The following is a 20,896-nucleotide window of genomic DNA, read 5'->3' on the forward strand; positions in this document are numbered from 1 at the left end:
TGCTAAAAGCAAACCTCTCACAAACGAGTGAACGAGTTTCACTCGCCCTGAGTAACAGACACTCGCTGAGCAAGTGACGACGAGTGACTAGCAAACTCGCCTAATGTAATACGACGCTCGAAACAACTAACACCAAAGCCGGCTGGAACAGTTGGGACTTCCGGGCAAAGGAGAGCAATTACTCCATTCGATTAAACTGCAAAGTCTTTGCTTGAATTTTACTTTCCTAACCTCGCAAGCGACCCTATGAAACGTCACCCTAGTATCGTAATCCGCCTCGGGAGAGATCGGCAGCAGCACGAGACAGGAAAACATGTTTGACGTACAAATTGACACTTGACTGCCAACATCTCTAACCAGGCGTGGTGACAGCAGGCCAAGCGACGTTCGCGTTGCCCAAACATCGGGCAGTCAATGCAGTGGGCCAACACTAGATACGACCAACGCTGCTCTTATTTTGCATGAACGATTCCGTATACACCGTCAGAATTATTCACTTTCAAAGCTGATGCATAAATTATTTTTTTTTATAACGCGACTTCTAGGCAAACTTTTGTTACTTTCTAAACCTCATTAACTTGACTCGTACAGCGTTTTAGCGTTGAGATAACAATGTTTTTTTTTTTTTTTAACGTGCAAATCAACAAATGTTACACACCGTCAGGTTGGTGTTGTTCTTTATTGAAATGGCGTCCGTCAAACAGCGTAGGGATTTGAACGTGTCTGTTTGATGCATTACCAACTATAAATAGGATGCATAATGACAAAATAACATGTAGCGCCTAAATGTGAATGTATCGGGATAACCCGGTAAACGTTTAAGTTTAAATAGAATTATTAATGTTGATTGTTATGCGCCCCCGTGTCTGAATGTAACAGTTTAATTCTTTAACAACGCCAGTTAATGAAAATTAGTAGGTACATATTTGCGGTAATTAAAGCTTCCATTTTAAAGTAAGCCCATTTCAGTGTATTGTATTAGATGGGCATTTATGTAAATAATCATCGCGACTTTAAGAGCCGAAGAGTATCACTGTGACTGTGATACATTTAGGCTAAGCAGATTTTTTAGTTTATCATCATCTACGAACACAAACTTAAATTAATATTTTTTTCATGAATATCAAGATATGGGATTACAAATAACACATTAACTTGTTAAAACGTATATATTTATTACTCTGGCATAGAACCTGGACTAAAAGAAAAAATCTGTTGTATCCTGGATCCTGATATCGTTCGTTGTAAATTCCTTCATCAGCAACCCTCGGAGCGGGCGCAGTCACCTCACAGGAACGCGGTGCTTATTCGCCCGGACGAAACTGGTGTTCGCGTGACATGCCCCGAGCACCGGCGCCTATCTTCACGGTCGGTCGGTCTCCGCGCGGTCCCGCCCACGCATTACTGCCGTCACAGACGGGCGCCCACGGGCAGGGAGGAAGTTATTCGCCGCTGAGATCCGTCCCACGCGCGCGCGGGCTCGTCCACAGAGCGTCCCACTCTCAGATCGCGCTCCCGCACACGCTCTGTCCTCGTTCATGCGCGCGCTCTTGTCACATGTCACACGTGTTTGAAATGGGTCGTTACCACAACGCCGAACGTACAATAACGCCGAATGCCAAATTGACCGCAACGCCAACAGCTAGAAAACTGCTGTGTACCACAACGCCGAAAAATTTTGCTACGGGGATTGGGGGGGGGGGGGGGGTTGCACAGGAGCAAAATGAAAAACAACTGAATGAAATTGTGTGCTAACCTAACCTAACCTAACCTTTGTGGCAGTCCTGCAATGACATTTTTCCGCGTTGTGGTAATTCGGCGTTGTGGTACGCAGCAGTTTTCTAGCTGTCGGCGTTGTAGTCAATTTGGCATTCGGCGTTATGGTTTTCGGAGTTATTGTACGTTCGGCGTTTTGGTGTGTCCCCGTTTGAAATCGAAACTATTGGATATCGTTTGTTTGTTTGTTTATCAAGTGAACGTTACAATTCTCGTAAAAATTCGTAAAAAAAAAAAAAAAAAAAAAGCTATACCTATATTACAGATTTATGAGCGTGATAGTAGGTATAGGCCTCACTGAAACGGATTCTTAAAATGCTTCTCGTGCACTCAGAATTCCAAAAGAGCACTACACTCAACCTGCAACTTCTTCGTAACGTGTTAAAGAGAGATCTGGCAACAGCGCGCGCCATAAGCCATGTACTTCAATCAAAGCGTGAGACGGCCTGTCTATAGTTGTGTTTTACCGTCAACAAGTCCAGACAGACACAACAGCTACAATCTGCTGGTAGACCAGAGACTGGCCAACTCCAGTTTCCAAAATACACTTAACATCAGTACGGATACTGTATTTTTTTTTCATGGAAGGGTAGGTGGAATTCGATAAAACAAATCTTACATCACAAAACTTACATTATTATTGACACTAACACACTGACCTATGAAACTACAGAAGTAGCTGTAGGGACCCGTTGTAGTTGCAGATGTTGTAACACCTTGCGTCACCCAAAATAAGAAACCGCCTTCAATAATATTCTGCAAAATAAAATCCCAACTTAGGGGAGAGATGTCCCCCCCCCCCCTACAAATGCGTCTGCTACTGCTTAAAATAACTGTGGCAAAAGCACACCTTTATCTCTCTTCATTTCTGACATGGCATCTCTTATTATGTTGGTGACTATGGTGTGACATAGGTCACACATAATGTTTACATATTATTTTAAAACCAGTGAAGCAGAAGATTAGCGAAGATGATGAAATCCGTCGTCCAGTTCAGTCGTTCGCAAGAAAGTTCCATGTCTTTGTAACATAACTTTGCTTGATTTCTGTGTCGACATTCTCAAAAAAAAAAATTAAATGAAAAGCTAGAAGTATTGACATTTAATCTCAAAAACGTTTTCAGTAACCCATTTGAGTTCCCAAAACGAGAAGGGAGGGGAAAAAAAAGCCCTGACAGGTATGCGTCTGACTTTCAAAAATCATAAAATCATACAAGTGAAACAATGCTTCACAAAGGTTTACTTATAACAATGAACCTAAAGGTGCATAACAGGCTTAACAGCCGATTACAGCAAGTATTCATGGTCAGCGATAAAAGCAGTGCGTCAGTTAGCGTTTTGCCAAAAGCCCCGAGATGATTTTGCATTTAATAAGCATTTTATTATTTAAAAAAAAAAAAAAAGTGAATTTGCAGGCAACTACAACAATACGTAAACTTGCCAAACAATCCCAGGTTTCTTACACCATGTACACAAAACAACTGTTGTTTCCTTCGCGATAAACATGAACGGACGCTGAACAGCGAGAGTTAAGGTGCTGTTTTACCTCGGCTCCCGGTCTCCCTGCTCCACGCAAACGTCTTGCCGGGGGAGGGGTTGGTACCCATGGACACTCCTGGCCAGCTGACCACGTGACGTCGTCCCGCCAGCTGCGCGCGCCAGCTGCCGGCGACGTGGCGAAACGTTGTTGTGCCGCCTGCGCGTGCCGTTTCCGTCTTCCCCCCTCCGAAGAACCCCCCCCCCCCTTCCTAGCCGTAGCCCCACACCAACACACCCGCCAACTTCCTCCTGCGGCGGTAAGGTTTCCCTTTCAGCCTCCCGCCCACCTTGCGCGACGATAAACAAACCCCGGAGTCGCGGAGCGCGCATGCGCGCATCGCCGCCTCGCCAACCGGTTATCGCCCGCGCGACTGCAGCGCGCGGCGCGAACAAGGACTCCTTGTGAGGGGCCGGGACGAGAGATACCGGCGACTACCACGTCGACCGAGCGCGGCTGCGTTCAGCGCTCCGGGCGGGAGAGCGGGCAGACAACCCGGCCGGCTTGGCGTAAACCACCGACACTTTGTCAACTGTGTCCATAGCAAGTAGCAACAGCGAAGTAAACAAAAAAAAACACATAAAATTTACAAACTCGCGAAATCCTAAACCAACTCTAACCACTAATATTAATTAACTTTCTCAAAATTATAATAAAAAAGTAGGGAGAAGGGGGGGGGGGATTTATGGTAACAGAACATTAGTTAACTTTTGTCGTCAAGTTGGTATCTCTAACTTAAAACTGAAAGAGGAATGAAGCATATTTTTTTTTCTTCCGGAATTCAAACTTTTACGTTTGGAAAAGGGGGTGTTTCCATAGTATCATACAATAACAATAATATATATATATATATTTAAATTGTTTGTGATGTTACATTACAAATATTCTAACTACATCTCCTTGATCCTTGTATACCCACTTCGGAAGGTTGCCCCCCCCCCTTTTCCCCTTAATTAACCAAGGACGTCTGCTATTACAAAAAAAAATTACGTCAACCCCGCTCCCAGGGTTGGCTGTGGGAGAGCGTGCCGTGACAGTTTACCAAAAAAGCCCATCTGAGCATTTCACCCCTGATCGCGGCTGTGTGCGCAGGCGCTAAGGGCGGCATGGGCTCACGTGTCACACGCACAGAATCTATCAGCTGGATGTGTACACTAAATGTGCATTTATTTTTCCGTAAGCAACACACAAAAAAACTGCGTGATATCATCTGTGTGACATAAACCAACAGATGATTGATGCAGTACAAGGTGAAAAAAAAATGGTACGAGAAAATGAGGCCGTTATCATACCAAATACGAAGAAGGGCTTTTATAATACAAGCACGCCAACTAGAAGGATACAAAGAGCACGTCACACGACCTAAGTACCAACTTAATATTCTCAAGCCCTAGTGCTCAGGAGGGCAATGCACATAACAGATTCCACAGACTTCCGCTGCTGTAGCACCTAATTCAAAACGACGCGAAAGATAAACATGCACCGAAAATGCATGATTTATAAAAATCACTAAAAAAATATTGTTGCTACTCTACCTCCAAGCTAGACGTACTACTTCTTATTCCTCAAGAATGTTTTGGTTATCTTGCCAAATTCCACGAAGGCTAAATACCAAAACTGTCATCCATTCAACGACTTTGTCCCACTATTTATCCGCCATACGTTAAAAAGTACACATTTCATAAGACAAAGGTTGTGAATAATGGATAGTCAGAAAATACGTTAAGTATTTTACAGAAGCAATTTTTCAAAGAGTCAACATGTATATTTCAAAAATGAACTTGTGTGTACATTTAGCAAGCAAAAGTTTTTATTTAATTCAAATTTGATTACTTCAAACATTTAGAAGATAAGTTTCCTCTTCAACAAAATCATAAGCAACTTTAGCACACAAAGTTTTTGAGAAACAAATTCATAAAACAAATTATTTGGGTCATGATTACATACAACATTCAGATTCCCAGCGGGGTCGAAATCTGATTCCCCCCCCCCCCCCCCTTTTCACAAGAGAAAAAAGTTGTCGACGTTGCCGTGAGCCGGTCGGTTTTCTCGGGGTATTCCCGCTTCTCCTAGCCAATCATTCCGTCAATGCTCCTCGCATCGTCACCCCGAGCACGCACACGATGGGCAGAGCTTCAGAAGAAACCACGTGATTTGAAAACTGCTCGAGATGTCAAGTGACTTTGTTAACGAAAAGCAATAAAAAAATGCACTGAGGGCGGATGGGTAGTTCTTTATCAGTATTTCTTTTTAAACTGTAATTTTTAGGAGAGTGAAAAGGGTTAAAAAGCGTGTTTTCAGAATACCTTTTTAGTCATTAAAGGCACCGGTAAATATTCTTGAAAGCGCCCAAGGGCCCTGTATTACACCTTTATCTTCATTTCTCCACCATCTAATGTCATGGTTACCACTCAAATTTCATATTTGTCCCATGCACGACGAGAAGACAGCGCTCTTGAAGGCGATACCGCGCTAGAAGCACCAGCACTCTCGAACATAGATACACCTCTCACTAGGCGGGCCCTTTAATATTCACTCGCAAATTTAAAATGGTAAAAATTTTATTCAAACCTGACTGGATAGAAGTAACACAAGAAAAATAAATAACAGTCAACATCTGGCAATTCTGCTTCACTCGGTAGGATGTGGTTTTCTCAAAATACAATCCCCAACCCCATTTTTATTTCCTCAGAGTCGCTGCGGCACACTGCACCACCCATCGACAGGCTACCCTCGGTGAACACTGAGTGATGAGAATGACCATGGGGGGAGGGAGGGAGGGAGGGAGGGGGAGAGAGAGAGAGAGAGAGAGAGAGAGAGAGAGAGAGAGAGAGAAAGAGAGAGAGAGAGAGAAAGGCCCTACGCTCACCCTTTCCTTTTATACATATATATATAAACCACACACGCACTTCGCGACCACAGCGATGGCTCTGCAAACGCACACACTGTTCTGGGTCGGAGGCAGAGAAGAGTTGAAAAGATGGGAGAAATTTGGCGGTGGTGGGTGCTGGGGGGGTGGGGAGGGGGGAAACTACATAATGAGCCGCCATCTCTTCCACGAGCTCCGCTGCTTAAATATTTCAGGCACGGCCTCCCATAGTTTGGCATTCCGTCGATGGATGCCTCGGGCCGGAAGTCTGAGACGGAGGGAGCGAGCGAGCTTTTACCGGTCGGTATTTAAAGATTAAACGCTACGAAAAATTCGCATGGCTTTCCTGGAAAGCCACCAACTTCCCACTAACCCCGTACCTGGGGGTGCATTATTCCTTTCAGCAAGCTTATTGTACTCTGCGCTCTGCCTGTGTGTACTCTTGCTATATTTAAACAATACGCACGTCAGTAATAACTTATTGTTTTTTAATTCAAATTTGATACATAATGCTGTTACCTTGCGTACGGTAAAGTGAAAAATCATTGAGAAAAGAAATGTGTCAACAATTGCTTATATAATGCATACATACATTTACACATAAATACATACCTGTATATATACAGTAAAGTTGTTAACTTGTATGTTGATTTTCAAAAACAATAGTCATAATTCTGGGTAGTTTATACAACTTAACATAGAATAGTTGTATTTTAGAGGGGGGAACAAATTCACTGTCTGCAATATTAGTCGCCTAATAGCTTCGGTAACTACTGCTAATATTTTGAGAAAATGTTTTTCAAACATTACAATTTAAGCTTGCTGTTATGGTTAATGTAATTACTGCAAGTCATTAAAAATATATTGTAATTTATTTAAAATGTCTCTATCATTACCATAACGAAAGTATTTTAAAGTTAATAAAATAAAATAGAACCATTATGTATGATTTATAAGGAAGGATAATTAAATAAGCAATTAAGATACATTTTATGGTTCAATGTCATTGCTGAAGGACAACAGAAAACATCAGAAATTATTTGTTGAATTATTATTTAAAAAAATGCATAACTATTTTTAAAAATTTTGTTTTTATTTCTATTTCCATTCTATTGCAAGACAAGTTGAAATGAGGTAATTTTAACTTTAATAACCATGTAATATAGTCAGATATTAGTTATTTTCATAGATATATAAGAATAATGCACTAAGCAGGGGGCATAAATACAGAGGATGACAGATATATATACCCCCCCCCCCTTGGAAAACCTAAAAAAAAAATCTGTCATTCCCAGTAACAAAAGAAAATAATTTGAAGCAAACAGCAGGCAAAGTGTGGGCCCTTCACAAAACAAAATTCTTTATAAGCTCCCGGCACTTAATGGCTTAGAGCATAAGAATGCTATGTTATAACAGTTTTGTTTAGCTATTTATAAATTTAGTCACTGAAGTAGACAAATAAGAATGTATGTAGAACCAAATACTCTTGTCTACTAAGCTTCAGAAAAGTAATTAACACAGAAAATGGATGCTTAAGGAAAAAAATTTCTACACATTATCAACTTTCAAAGTAGTCCTAATATTGCAAACATATTTAAGTCATACAACAGAAGAATATGAAAAAGATAGTTTCTGTGAACATGCAACTAAATCTGGCAAACTACAACAGAGTTTCTTGTGCTAATCTAATTGCAACTATTAAACCTATGAGTGATGATGCACAGTAGATTTCTTTATTTTTGTTTCATTGCAGATACTGTCTACTTTGCATTTCAACTTCACAAGGAAAGGCACCTTGAATACCAGCCTCAATAAGCATTTTTATCATTTTGGATAAAACAATTATGCAGATGATTATTATATAAAGCATGGTTCGAGAAAAAATAAGAGATACCTAATGCATTGGGAACACTATATTTATGTGACAAAGGGGCAACTATCCATTCACACATGTATCAGCGGAAATTAATTTTTTTTTTAAAAATACAATTGAGGTCAAAACCCACTTTTTATAAGGGCAAAGAATGTGGCTCCTCTTCCACATATTAACTTGTAAGGTCTTAAATGACCACTGCCAATCACCAAATTCCAGTTGTGGTAACGTTGAACTGGTGATGGTTCGAGATGCATCCACTTCATGACCAAGTTAAAAACCACAATGGTACCTCATCAGTTAGATGTTAGCTTCAGGCTTTATGTGCAAGATTAATAAGATAAGTAAAATAATAAACAATTGAAACGAATGTCCTTTGCGTGCTGCTTTAAAGGCTCAATGAAAAATGTTAGCATTTTCACAGGAATTATCATCACTAGAATCACTTACACTAAACATAATAATAGTTATGCCAACAAGAGGCTCACGTCAAGGCTACGCTTCACACCTTTCTCCGAGAAGAAAGAGATTTCTGACCATTGCCAAAGTGAACACGAACATGACTGCCATGACATGAAATTCTGGAACACCAGTGCTAACTGTATTCTAAGTGGCCATGGTCACTATTGCATTAGACTCAAATAGTGAGGCAGGGGTAAGAGGGACAGGTTGTGCAAAATCTCAAGCATGAATCAGATTAATTTATGAGCATCGAGTTGGTAACTAAGTTGTTCAAAGCTCATCATATTGGAGATTCATTAATCTTTAGCATTTCTGTTCATAAACATGCAAATTAGACACTGTATTTACTAATGTTTACTGGGAAATGCTGGGATGGCACAGCTGAAGGTATAAATGCAAAGCTAGATCAAATTTGGCCAGCATAATGAGAATGGATTGCCTGGTCATGCAGTAAAATCAAGTCTCTCACCGCTGCAATATTAAAATGAGTCTGGTACGTTAATTTCCAAAAATTTTCACTCTTAGATGCCTAAAACAGTTTCCCCATCAGCGACTGTAATGTCACTTCACTGTGATGGCCATCACTGCCTTAGTTCAGGTCATCAAAGGATGGCATCGAACTTACCTTGTAATCCACATGCTGTAGATATGGGCATAATAAACTTGGTGTTTTAGCACTGTGGTTACAAAATACTAACTCAGCGTGTATTAGCTTGTTTCCATATTATGACATCCTAACATTTAAGAATAATTCAAAAGTAGTATGTATGTTGCCTGCAAATGATTTATAAAACCTCATGAGTGTGAGTTTTGTGCTGATGAAAACTAAAGTATCTTAAAACTAATTGGTTGAAAATCAGTGATGCACAGTTTCAATGCATCCAACTTTTTTAATGTTTATTAATCACATCCAAAATCTTACATCTTGCCTAATTTACTTCAGGGATATGTTTCTTTTATTGAAACTAAACTTACCTATTTTCATCTCTTCGTTGAAATTTCATAATTATATAGCCTATGCATTAACCCAGTACATGGGCTACCTCTGTTTCCAATTTTATCCAAATAAATTCTATAGTACAATTATCATTGAATAACAGACATCCAAACTTACAAACTTTAACATTCATATATTAGTAGGAAGTAGGACAAAAGTAATTATAATCCATTTATAACAAATGTAAACTATTAAGGTAATACAAAATATCCAATATTTTGTTTATTTGTACACAAGTCAAATAGTACAGTATTTTTGAATAGAGATCAATCCATTAAATATTCTATAAATATTTTAAATAAATGACAACATGCATGCTGCTTTGGTTCAGCTATCATTTTTTGGCAACTCATTGAAATCTCACTGAAATAAGTATTATAATATTAGTAGTAGAGGGGTAAAAAGTCACGTAATTTTATTTTTTAATCATATGTAAAATCCCAATGTGTTGAGCTATTAATGGACACATGGCTCACCTTTGGAGCCACAACTTAAAGTTTGTAGGTTATGCTTGGTGGAAATAAAAAAAGGATACCCAATGTCTTGCCTATGATTAATTTTTTTACTTAAACAAAATTTGTTCTTTTTTCACTCCCTTAAGGTAGATGGACATTGGTTGCCAATGGACACAGGGCACAAATCCAATTTATTCTACGTAGTACTCCCACTGCATTTGGAACATCATAATCTCAGATAAATATGCTCCATTCTATGTGTCGTTTAGTCATCCGCATTGTACAGACTATACAGATATCTTGCCCTCTTGTCCATTCCCATCGGAATTGCAGACATTCGATACGTACAATGCGGATAAGTGAAAGCAGTCTTGTTTAATACATGCGTGCGTTGATGACCACTGTGCACATACCTTTAGGATTGGTATTTTATATGCTGTGTAGCCTATCTGTTAATGCAGTATATGGGCTACCTCTATTTCAAATTTTATCCAAATCAATTCCGCATTAAAGCCATAATTAGTAACAAATATCCAAACTTTCATATTTACAGATTAAGAGGATTGTAAATAGACAATATAACAAATTTTAAACACCCAGTATTAACAATGATTTCTTAGATTAATAAACTTAAAAAAATACTCCAAAGTTGGATTATACTCTGAAGAGTAAGCTAGTAGTAATAGAACCAATCACAGCCTTGATATCAATACGTCAATTTTTGGGGTGACATTTACAATTTTAATGATTTAACAAATTGAAAACTTTCAATTGGGTTCATTCCAAGGGAATGCATGGGGACCAAAGCACTGGACTATATCAGCAAAGTCATCTACCAGTAAATGTCCCATTCAAGTATGGCTATCCCTGGAGATTCTAACAAGGTGAGCATCACATTGAGAAATGATGTTTCATTAAGTACTGCATGTAATGGTGTTTATTTTATATTGATTTAATTGTTCTTGAAACAATAAAGAACAAATGCATGATTATGTACCTATCACACAACACCACTAACTTGTGAATTATTGCAACATGGGCATTTGAATCACTTTCCATTCATGAATTTGACTATAGTAAAATGGTTGCATCATTTGTGAATGTTCCTTCATTCCATTAAGTCAACATTATGTTTAAAAGTAGCTGGTTAAACATTAAAACTGCAAAATATTGACAAGCTCATTAGTAATGCATTAATTAAACCATATCTTCAAACTTCACATTTTCATGAAGCACTTTCGCATACACTAAAAGCAGGATTAGGAATTCAAGTAAAGCTTACCATAAATTCTGTTAGCCACTATAAAAATAATATGTGCTGAGTCGGACCTCTGAGACTGTGTTGGTTATTACAGTGGTGTTGTAATACACAAAATACTATCTTGTCAGTATACTAATATTTATATACTCATAATATTACCACACCATTTAAAAGATAATACTTTCACTGGGTTTTGATATCCTTAAAATAACTACTTAACTAAACATACGCAAAATACAGTAATCATAATACAATAACCAAGCATGTAAATGCTTAAGGATTACACCAATAAAATACTACGGATAATAATTATATGTACACTGTAATAAATAAATGTACCTAATTACTAATTTTTTGCAAAGTTAAATTTATGCCATATGTTTGTATCCTTCACACATAACTTATTGTTAGCAGGTCCGAGGGGGTAAATTCCAGTATTTTAGGAAGGACACAAATGTCCAGTCAAGAGTTCTTTACAGGAGTGTGTACCTTTAATACAATTTCTTATTGGGTCCACAATAATTAAAGTTTTTACTAAATTCAATAGGCTTTTCACTCAGGGTATTAATTTTGCATGAGATTCAACTCGGACCACTGGTCTCCCACAAACCAAAATAACTGATCACTGAATAAATGCTTTGGTCTCTAGTTGATCATTAAAATGTCATTACCAAAAGATAATTTCTCATATAGATGTTATGACTCAGAAAGTTTGTGTTCAAAATATTTAACTTTGGACTGTAATATATACAATGCCAATAAGTCCAATCAATGTGAAGACTTACCTCCACAGCATGAATTTCACCGTCATTTTAACAATAGGTACACAATTATCCTAATATCAAAATAGTTGTTATAATTCCACACAACTTATAATCTGTGTCAGTCATGGAATCCTAGCTACATATAAAATTAGCTTGACATATTCACCATAGCACATCAATTCATACAATATGACTGCTTGCTTAAACAATAATTATAAATATATATCACAGATTAACATTAATACTGTTACAGTACTAATGTCAGAGAGGTCACACTATGGTTACAATTCTGCAAAAAAACAAATATGGAACTACACCAATCCCTCACTTAGAACGACTAATGCGATCCTAAAAATGTGTTATTTGAAATTTTGTATTCTGAAGCATTATTCTCCAATAATAGCAAGGTTAATTTACTTAATGTGTTCCAAAATGTGTAGGGAAATATTCTTCACATAATATAAATATGTAGAACAACACTCAATAATAAATACGTCACACCATTTATCCTTATAAGCCTACCATTGAATCCTTAGTATGAAAAATACGATATCGCGTAACGGGAGATAGGTGGTTACGTATTTCAAAATTAAAGAGCTTAATCACATATCACCGCTTGGTTCACACCAATCCTGTTAGGCCATGATATTTTTTTAATTAAGTACACCATTCATTTAACAACCTTTTCCATGTGAATTATCTAAAATTTCTGTTCCAGTATCTAATGTCAAATACATTCCCCCTAGTACTACAAACAGCATCGGACTTATATGAATGTTTGATAGAGTACTTATTTACGATACATATGATTGTGTACACAGTTAAATTCTTGCTTAAAACTAAAGTGCGACCAACAAAACTGTGGCCTTCATGACAGTCTGCATGCCATAATACTTCTAGTTTTGTCTCAAATACTTGAACATGATGCATTACAGTCTCGAGTTCCCTGCCACTGGCTAGACTGAAGTTCATCACGGCCCGGTCTGTGGCCGGGCGACAACGGTACGGCCCAGCGCCATACGTGCGGATGTAAAATATTTGGTCCTTTACACCCAATAGCCGCAACTGAACTTGCCATAGCTGATGTTTGTACAACAGCCGATGGTGTAGTTACCTGCACGTTTCTCTCTTCGTTCCCTCGCATAGCTAACTGTATGCCCGATACATCTGTTGTTTAAAGTTAAAGCAGACTTTGTGGTGTCATACCTGACTTTTTTTTGCCTGTAGCGATTTCATGCTAGCTGAAATTTACAGACGTGCTATTCAAGACTGGGGCAGTAAAATTAACATCCCGCTAAATGAATTAACGCAATTTATAAAAGATGTGCTAAGTGAAGGATTCGTGTATTACCAAATTAATATCAGTAACCAACACAAAGTTACAAACCAAAAATTATTAAAATATTTGGATTTTACCTACATACGTGTATATGTGTGCTATACCTCACAATGCAGCTTATTATTTTGAATTAGATCATAAACTACCAGTTTATAGGAGACACCTTCATTCCTCATTCATTCATCTTAGAACTAAGATGTTGATAACCAGCATCAATCTGAATACTCAGTCTATTTACAAATGAAAACTTGCACAACAAAACATTTCTTCACAGTTATAATTATATGGTGAAAATGTAAATTCCAGTGTTTCATGGTAAACAACTAAATGCTCAGACAACTGATTTTACTTTCTGACATATTCTTTCTTGAGAGACTTAAACAACAAAATATACATCACATATAATCATAATGTTAACTTGTAGAAGTAAAGTTTACTAATACTCAAACAATATCATGCACTAATCTATTTACACAATTTAAGTAAGAATGGGCAGGTAACAGGCATTATTTATGTATGTACACCACTGGCATACTGGTATGTACATCTGTATGTGGTACCATGCATGTTACACAAGCTCTGGAACTAAAAATGAACACATTCGACTACTGCAAAGAACCACTTATTCAATTCAGCATGCTAAACCAATTGCTGTTCCAGGAAGCTTCAACAGAGTGGACACGTCTCAGAAGAGTACTATTAACAACCTCAACTAAGTTGTTCCTGTGTTCCTAGGATGACATCAAGGGACCATTTTGAAGTACCCAAAGGTGGGGGCATGGTAGGGGACACTGGACTCAGGTTCGAATCCCGCTCCAGGCAAAAGCTGGGATGCTTCTTACTATAGGTCCCAACATCCCTGGTCTATGTTATGTTTTACTGTTCCTATGTCGTGACAACCTGAGTTACATTTTACCCACTCTGTATTTAACAAAGCCCGACTATAGTTGTTAAAGTTTAAAACTAATAAACTAAACTCACATAAATAAGAAGCATTTTATTCAAGTGACAGGAAAAAAAAATAACCTAACCTTAGTTAAGTAAAGAAAATGATGAACTAAAATTCTGGTAAACAAATAAATTAAGTGTGTGAAAACATTGAGATAAGTTAAACAAGGCTAACACTGTAAATAAAGGTGCTAAAACTCATATTGCAAAATGTGCAAAACACCAAATAAAATACATAACACATGCATCAATGAAAATTTTCTGACTCACCATGAACTGTCAGCTCTGAATCTTTATTCAGCTCGTACAAGCGTATTGCCTCGTCGAGTTCCATTTGTGTTGAAATTATGCAAGGATCACCTACGAACCAAACAAACTCCTAAATATTGCCAGTGATAACATTCTATTCTAGTTAGCGAATATTTCTGTAACTGGCTTTGAAAAACAAATTGCTGAAAGTTATTCTGGATACTTGTGATGCACGTAAATAAAATACACTTTCATTGCGGTTCTATGAGAGTTAACATATAATTTAAGGAGACACCAAAATCTGACAAGTGTTAACAAATGTGCATGCTCGGCAGTGAAAATATATACTTTACAGCATAGTTGTTGCTTTTATTACCAATGAAATAGAAGGGGAATGATAAAGAGAATAATTTTCTTAATAAATTCACTCTTAGTGCACTACCTTGGATTCTGGTAAATGCTGTACAGTAAATTACTAATTAGCATTTACTGAACTGAGTTCTGAGTTGAGTAATAACATTGTAATAAATAAGTACATAAACAATTTAGTACAAGTGAACTAGCCATTGACAAATATTTGTGGGGCCAAATGCAAATTTTAAAGCAATGATAAACCACCAGCTTGATCATAGTGAACTGCAGTTAATTCCAATTCATCTTAAACTTCAAAGTGTCCTGTGTGTGAGTGTATTTAGATGCATAAGTGAGCATTCACATGCATACGTTAATAGAAGTGCAATTTGCATTCAGTGGTTGTAGAGTACATGGAGCACATTATGCAAGAGGGTCGGGCAGTGGCTCAAACTTAACAAAAAAATGTAGTGGGGAGACAATTTTCTGGCTGTGGTTAGGGCTCTACCATTTATATTCAACCTTTTTTGTGTTTCAGAACTTTTAATTGAAAATTTTGGCCACAATCGTTGGTAACATCCCATAAAAATGATATAGTACCTTCGTCACTGTTCCGAGGAAGAAGTTCTTCGGCTTGTACTGTGAGTTGCAAGCAATCATGAGATTTACTTATGAACAGTATATAATTTTCAACTTTCGGTACACCACAATAAATTTGTGTTTTGGAGTCAGTGCAGAAGTTTTGTGCGACCAGTCTGCATTTTTGACATGTACAGTACAGTCTCGTTCATCCATCATAAAGGGGCCGGCTAAACATCGGATAAGCGAAAATGTTTGATAATAGGGAGGAGTCAAGAAAAAACTTCTTAAATATTAAGCTACATTGAAACTTGGAACATAATACATTGTACATACATATGTTTTTTATAATATACATTACGATCTTACATCAAAATAATCTTCTACAAGTATAAAAAAAACTATTAAAAAATGAATTGAAAAAAATTAACTTACAGTTACAAAATTATTGTCTGAAGTTATGAGTGCCATATGTTACACTTAAAGTTCAGTCCTTTTTATTGTAATCTGTTTCCCTGATAAGTGCCGTTTCTTCGCTGCCAAATCTCACCATCTTTGCAGCATTATAATGTACTTACTATAGCTTCTTCTTGTTGCTCAATGTATTTAATTGCAGTCACCAGAGCCTTAACTCTGTCGTTACGTGAAAATTCTGCGAGGCTGAACAGTTGGTGTTTGATCTTCATCTTCATTTCTGTTGTCATTGCAGTTGACTAGAGCAACAATTTCTCCATCAGTTATTTCATGCTGATCAGCCTCCATCCAACTTTCGGTTTCTTGCAAAGACACATCCTCACATACAAGAATATGTTGCACTTAAGGTAGAATGGTTTCTTCAGCTTCATCTGTGCTTTCCATGTCCATACTTTCACCACTATGGAGCAGCTTTTTCCATTATCTGGCAATTGCTTGAGCCCTTACATCAGCCCAGGCTCCTGCAACCCAAAAAGCAACATCCTTCACATTAACGCATTTTAATTTGTCAATCATGTCTCGCCCTTCATCGATTTATTTTGTCACTGCAGACAGTAACTTTCTGCGGTAGTTCTTTTTAATCGTTTCCAATACGTCCTGATTCATAGGTTGGCATATGGCAGTAACATTAGGAAGCAAAAATATTGCCTTAATGTAACCATCTCGAAGCTCCTATGCATCAGGGTACGTTGGAGCATTATCTAACAACAAAAGAGCTTTTCTGGGTGATTTTTTTCTTTCAAATACTTTTGTGTTGAAGAAATAAATTCCTTAAAAAAAACAGTTTTTTTTTTAAATTTCACTGCTCATTCACACACTTATTTGGCTGTAGTATTTTACAGGAAGAGTGCCTTTTGAAATTGTTTTAAAGGCTCTAGGATTTTTGGACTTTCCAATCATTACAAGGTCCATTTTGAGCATTTCTGCATGCTAAAACAATCATCCTTTCCTTACTATACTTGTAGCCAGGGTTCTGGCTGCAAGACTCTTACTAGGTAATATTTTGTAATATAGCCCTGTCTCATCACTGTTAAATATCTGATCACCCATTAGGTTTTCAGTTTCAATAAATTCCTGAAATCTTATTTTGAATGCTTCCATATCTTCAAAGTTCAATGAAAGTTTTTCAACACTCAACTGACGGATGCCATAGCATATCTTCCATCGGTTGAGCCAACCAACATTTGCTGTGAAATCTGGAACCCCTTCATTGAATTCATTAAGAAAATACAATGCCTTTTGCTGTAAAAATATGCCCTGAAATAGGCAAACATTTGCCCTTGAACTGTGTAAACCAAAACAAAGCTTTGCTAACTTTTTCATAGTCACATTTTTTTCATAGTTTTTCTTTCTTTGAATGCCCCTCTGTAACTCTTGATGCACACCATTTTTCTATTTGATTGTTTTTTTTCCCCAGTCCCCTACTGTTACCGTCCAACGTCAAAGTCTTCAGCCATATTCTGCATTGTCTCTCCTTTGTCCAGTCTCCTGATAGCCTCAAGTTTTTGTTCCATTGATACAATAACTTTCTTCCTTTTTGTCGCCATACTTGTTTTAATTTCAACTTTCAAAACAACACAATGTTTGTCAAACTGAGACAGATACACATGTAACACACAATAAACCAATCCATACAAAATGATAAACTGCACTGCACTGAGTAGGTAGTGCGTTGTGAAGTACGTGAAGTAGGGCGTGAAGAAAGTAGGGTGTATGGCCTTGTGGAAGGAAGGGATGAATGCCAGACATATGAGTCGCAGGCTTAATATAGACTGTGTCCTGTCGCTTCGCAAAGGATAAATAAAAACAGTAAAAATCAGTTTGTGTACAAGAGAAATTATTTCATTAATCAATCAATGGCAGTAAAATTTATTTTAGAAAGTTAAATATATTTTTTTATCATTCTATCAAACTTTACAAGTATTTAGGTATGTGCACTCTACACAAATTTTGAGATAACCAGAAGTCTGGAGTTCTATACACACAATCATTTTTTTTAACCTCTTTTAAGGTTCCTTGAAATTAATAATAATACTTTTCAAAAACTTTTCAAGAACTTTCAAGGCATGTGAAACCATGATAAGCTGCTGATACACATTGTGGAGGCAGCAAACATTCAGAGCATTCATATTTTCTGTTAAAATTCAGATAGGTGGATTTTACTAGTACTAATCTAAAATTTTGTAAAAAATTAATTATTAATGTGAGTTCTGCATGTTGGTAAAAATAAAAATGAGTTTTCAAAGTGATCGGAAAGAACAAAATTACTTCAAATTATTATTAGTCTGAAAAAATTTCATAAAATGTTTTAGAATATTATAACTTCAATTATAAAAAATTAATTTCAAAATCCATGAAATGATTGTGAATTTTTCAAGCTTCGCATCACTGCTAGAATTAAGAGTATACTGTTTTCAATGGGTTTATCAGTCATCTTAAAACATTGGTTAGCTGATTATTTTATTTTTATAGTCATCTTAAAACATTGGTTAGCTGATTATTTTATTTTTATATTTTTAACTAAGTCTTATGGTTAAATGGTGATCATGGCACACACACCTTCTTCATCAACCCACTTCATGGTGAACACTTGGTCCTGCGAAAAACGGCAAATGTCTCGTATCTCCTGGGTTAGCTGGTCCAAAGTGATCTGAGGTATTATGTAAGTGATCATGATCTCTCTGAAAACAAAACAAAATTTCATAGCCAAGGGAGGATCTGTATTAGTGAGGCGGGATGATAGGTGCGATGTTCGCTTCTAGTTGGTATCTTCTCTAAGCAAAAGGCTCTGAGCTGGCGCGCAGTCTTCTTGTAGTGCATAGGGCAACTATGACAACTAAGCAGTAACCATAACATTAGAAACTAAGATAAAGGCACTTTCAAGAATTTTTACCGTGGTTTTCACGTCTGAAAACACATGTTTTAGCATCTTTCACTCTCCAAAATATGAAGTTTAAAAATAAAATATGGAAACAGAACTACTAATCCACCCTCACCACATTATCAATGCTTTTTGTAAACAGACACCACTCTGATTTCTTAAGCAGTTTTCAAATCGCATGGTTTATTCTGAAGCTCTGCACAATGAATGTGTGCCCAGGTAGATAGGCCTCTTAAGGTGACTGCCAGACTGGGCCACCAATCAGCGTGGACAGTTCCAGGTGTTAACATGTGGCAATGAGAAAATGGGCTGAATTCTCAATTCTAGATCGCAATACAGGCCAAATGCGGAAGCTTATTACATATAAAAAAAAAGTAGGGGAAAAGAATGACATCATGACATCACAACATCCAGTTTTTAAATTTAAAAAAGAAAGTTTTTGATTGGGTTTATAATTAAAGGATACTACTTAGGATGGTTTAGAAGCTTCGGTTAAAATGTTACGTGTGTTGTTACTGAGTATATGTGTAAATGTTTGAATTTTCAAATTTAAATTTTTTTAAATCATGAGAATTTGTTTTCAGCAACTTCTGGAGAACTTACTGAATTATTACATGTGGCTTTGCATACACCGTCACACTTAACGTCAATGATGATAAACTTAATAGTGGAACAGTAAATATATCATGTAGTATTGGCAATACCCAAAGACAAAATAACACAGTAGAAAAAAATACTAATGATAGTGTGAGTTTTGGAGCAATAGTAATGGTCGTTTATACAAGAGCGAATGAATAAGCTGAAATGAATATCATTACAAATTGAATAAATAAGTATGCAATAAGCATTAAGTAAGTAATAATAAATTTGTTGCATATGTGGGGTAGTGAGTGTAGTAGTGGCAAGAGAAGAGGAAGGTTGTGTTTATTCATCATATATCAATATAATGGTACAGTGTAGAGAGAATGTGTGGTTGTGATTGTAGTAGTAACCAGGGGATTGACAGTTAGTGTTTAATGAAATAAAATAAATTAAAAGGAGGAATGGCATATTATATTTGGTTTAAATTTAATATCTACAAGAGAAATATTGACAGAAAACTGTTATTGCCATAATGCTAATAAATCTAAGTGATTTTTATGGCTTTAAAATGTTTGTGATTTGTAGTTTTATGTTAATTTAGTTTGTTGTGCCCTAGGTGGGCGCCCTTTCCTTTTAGCACTTGTCTTGTAATTATTTAGAACGATCCCTAACACAATGCCTACGGGGATGCTAGCCACAATGCTTGCACGCCAAGTGAGTAGTCTGCTAAGAAAAGAAGTGTCCCAAGAAAAAATAAAAGTTCCTATTGCCAACATTCGGAAATGACGTCATACCGGAAGGCTGCCATTGTTGCGACTACATAGAAGAGCTAGGACGTCTAGGACGTTCTCTTCTGGGCAGATCGTTGCTGCTTCAGATATATAAACCCCCTGGAGGGTGAGTAACAGCATGGAGTCTGCCAGTGCTTGCCGCACTGAGAACGTCACTATGCCCACCGACGCTCCGACTCCGTAGACACAGTCACGCTGCCCGAACTCCACTGGAACGACACGCCTCTGTGTATGGCAATGAAACGTTAAGTCGTATTTAAGTGATAGAATAATTTTCGAGCCTGAGGTGAAAGAATATTTCTGAAGTGGAACACTGTAGGAAGAGGTTGGAAATATTATAAAACAAGTTTGGACTTACTTAATCATTTACGGAAGACGTTGCCGTTCGTCGCAGAGTTTGTTAGACACTTACTACTGGACTTAGTGGCGGGTGACGATTATGGTTAGTCATAGAACTGGTCAGCGGTTGACGGTAGTGGCTGCGACTTTTATAGATTGGACTTAATTTCCTGCACGAGACTACAGTGCTTACGTGTTCTTAAATAATTATGTAAGAGGTGTTGCGCTTACGTAATAGGAAAACCACTATGCAGATTCAAACTCAGTATGGCAGGGCATTCATGAAAATGATTGTCCGAGGTGTTTTTTCGGAGTGCCTAAAGTGGGTTCGCAATTGAGTTATAAGATAGTCACGCGCTTGTAAAGAGAT

General features: G+C 37.3%; 1 protein-coding gene across 9 annotated transcripts in view; it reads right to left on the reverse strand.

The window, feature by feature from the left end:
- Positions 1-20,896, reverse strand: part of LOC134533970 (atypical protein kinase C) — a 391,849-nt gene that overhangs the window by 366,261 nt on the left and 4,692 nt on the right. For 3 of the 9 annotated variants that reach the window (XM_063371817.1, XM_063371819.1, XM_063371820.1), the window contains exons 3-4: positions 18,493-18,614; positions 14,551-14,640 (exon numbers count right to left, since the gene is read on the reverse strand). In XM_063371817.1, coding sequence (XP_063227887.1) covers positions 14,551-14,640; positions 18,493-18,614 — 212 coding nt within the window. Of the gene's footprint in view, positions 1-3,321; positions 3,701-14,550; positions 14,641-18,492; positions 18,615-20,896 lie in introns of those variants that run through there. The other 6 variants (XM_063371824.1, XM_063371829.1, XM_063371828.1 and 3 more) reach the window with 3 other exon arrangements.

Source organism: Bacillus rossius, chromosome 7 (genome assembly GCF_032445375.1).
Source record: "Bacillus rossius redtenbacheri isolate Brsri chromosome 7, Brsri_v3, whole genome shotgun sequence".
NCBI classification, from domain to species: domain Eukaryota; kingdom Metazoa; phylum Arthropoda; class Insecta; order Phasmatodea; family Bacillidae; genus Bacillus; species Bacillus rossius.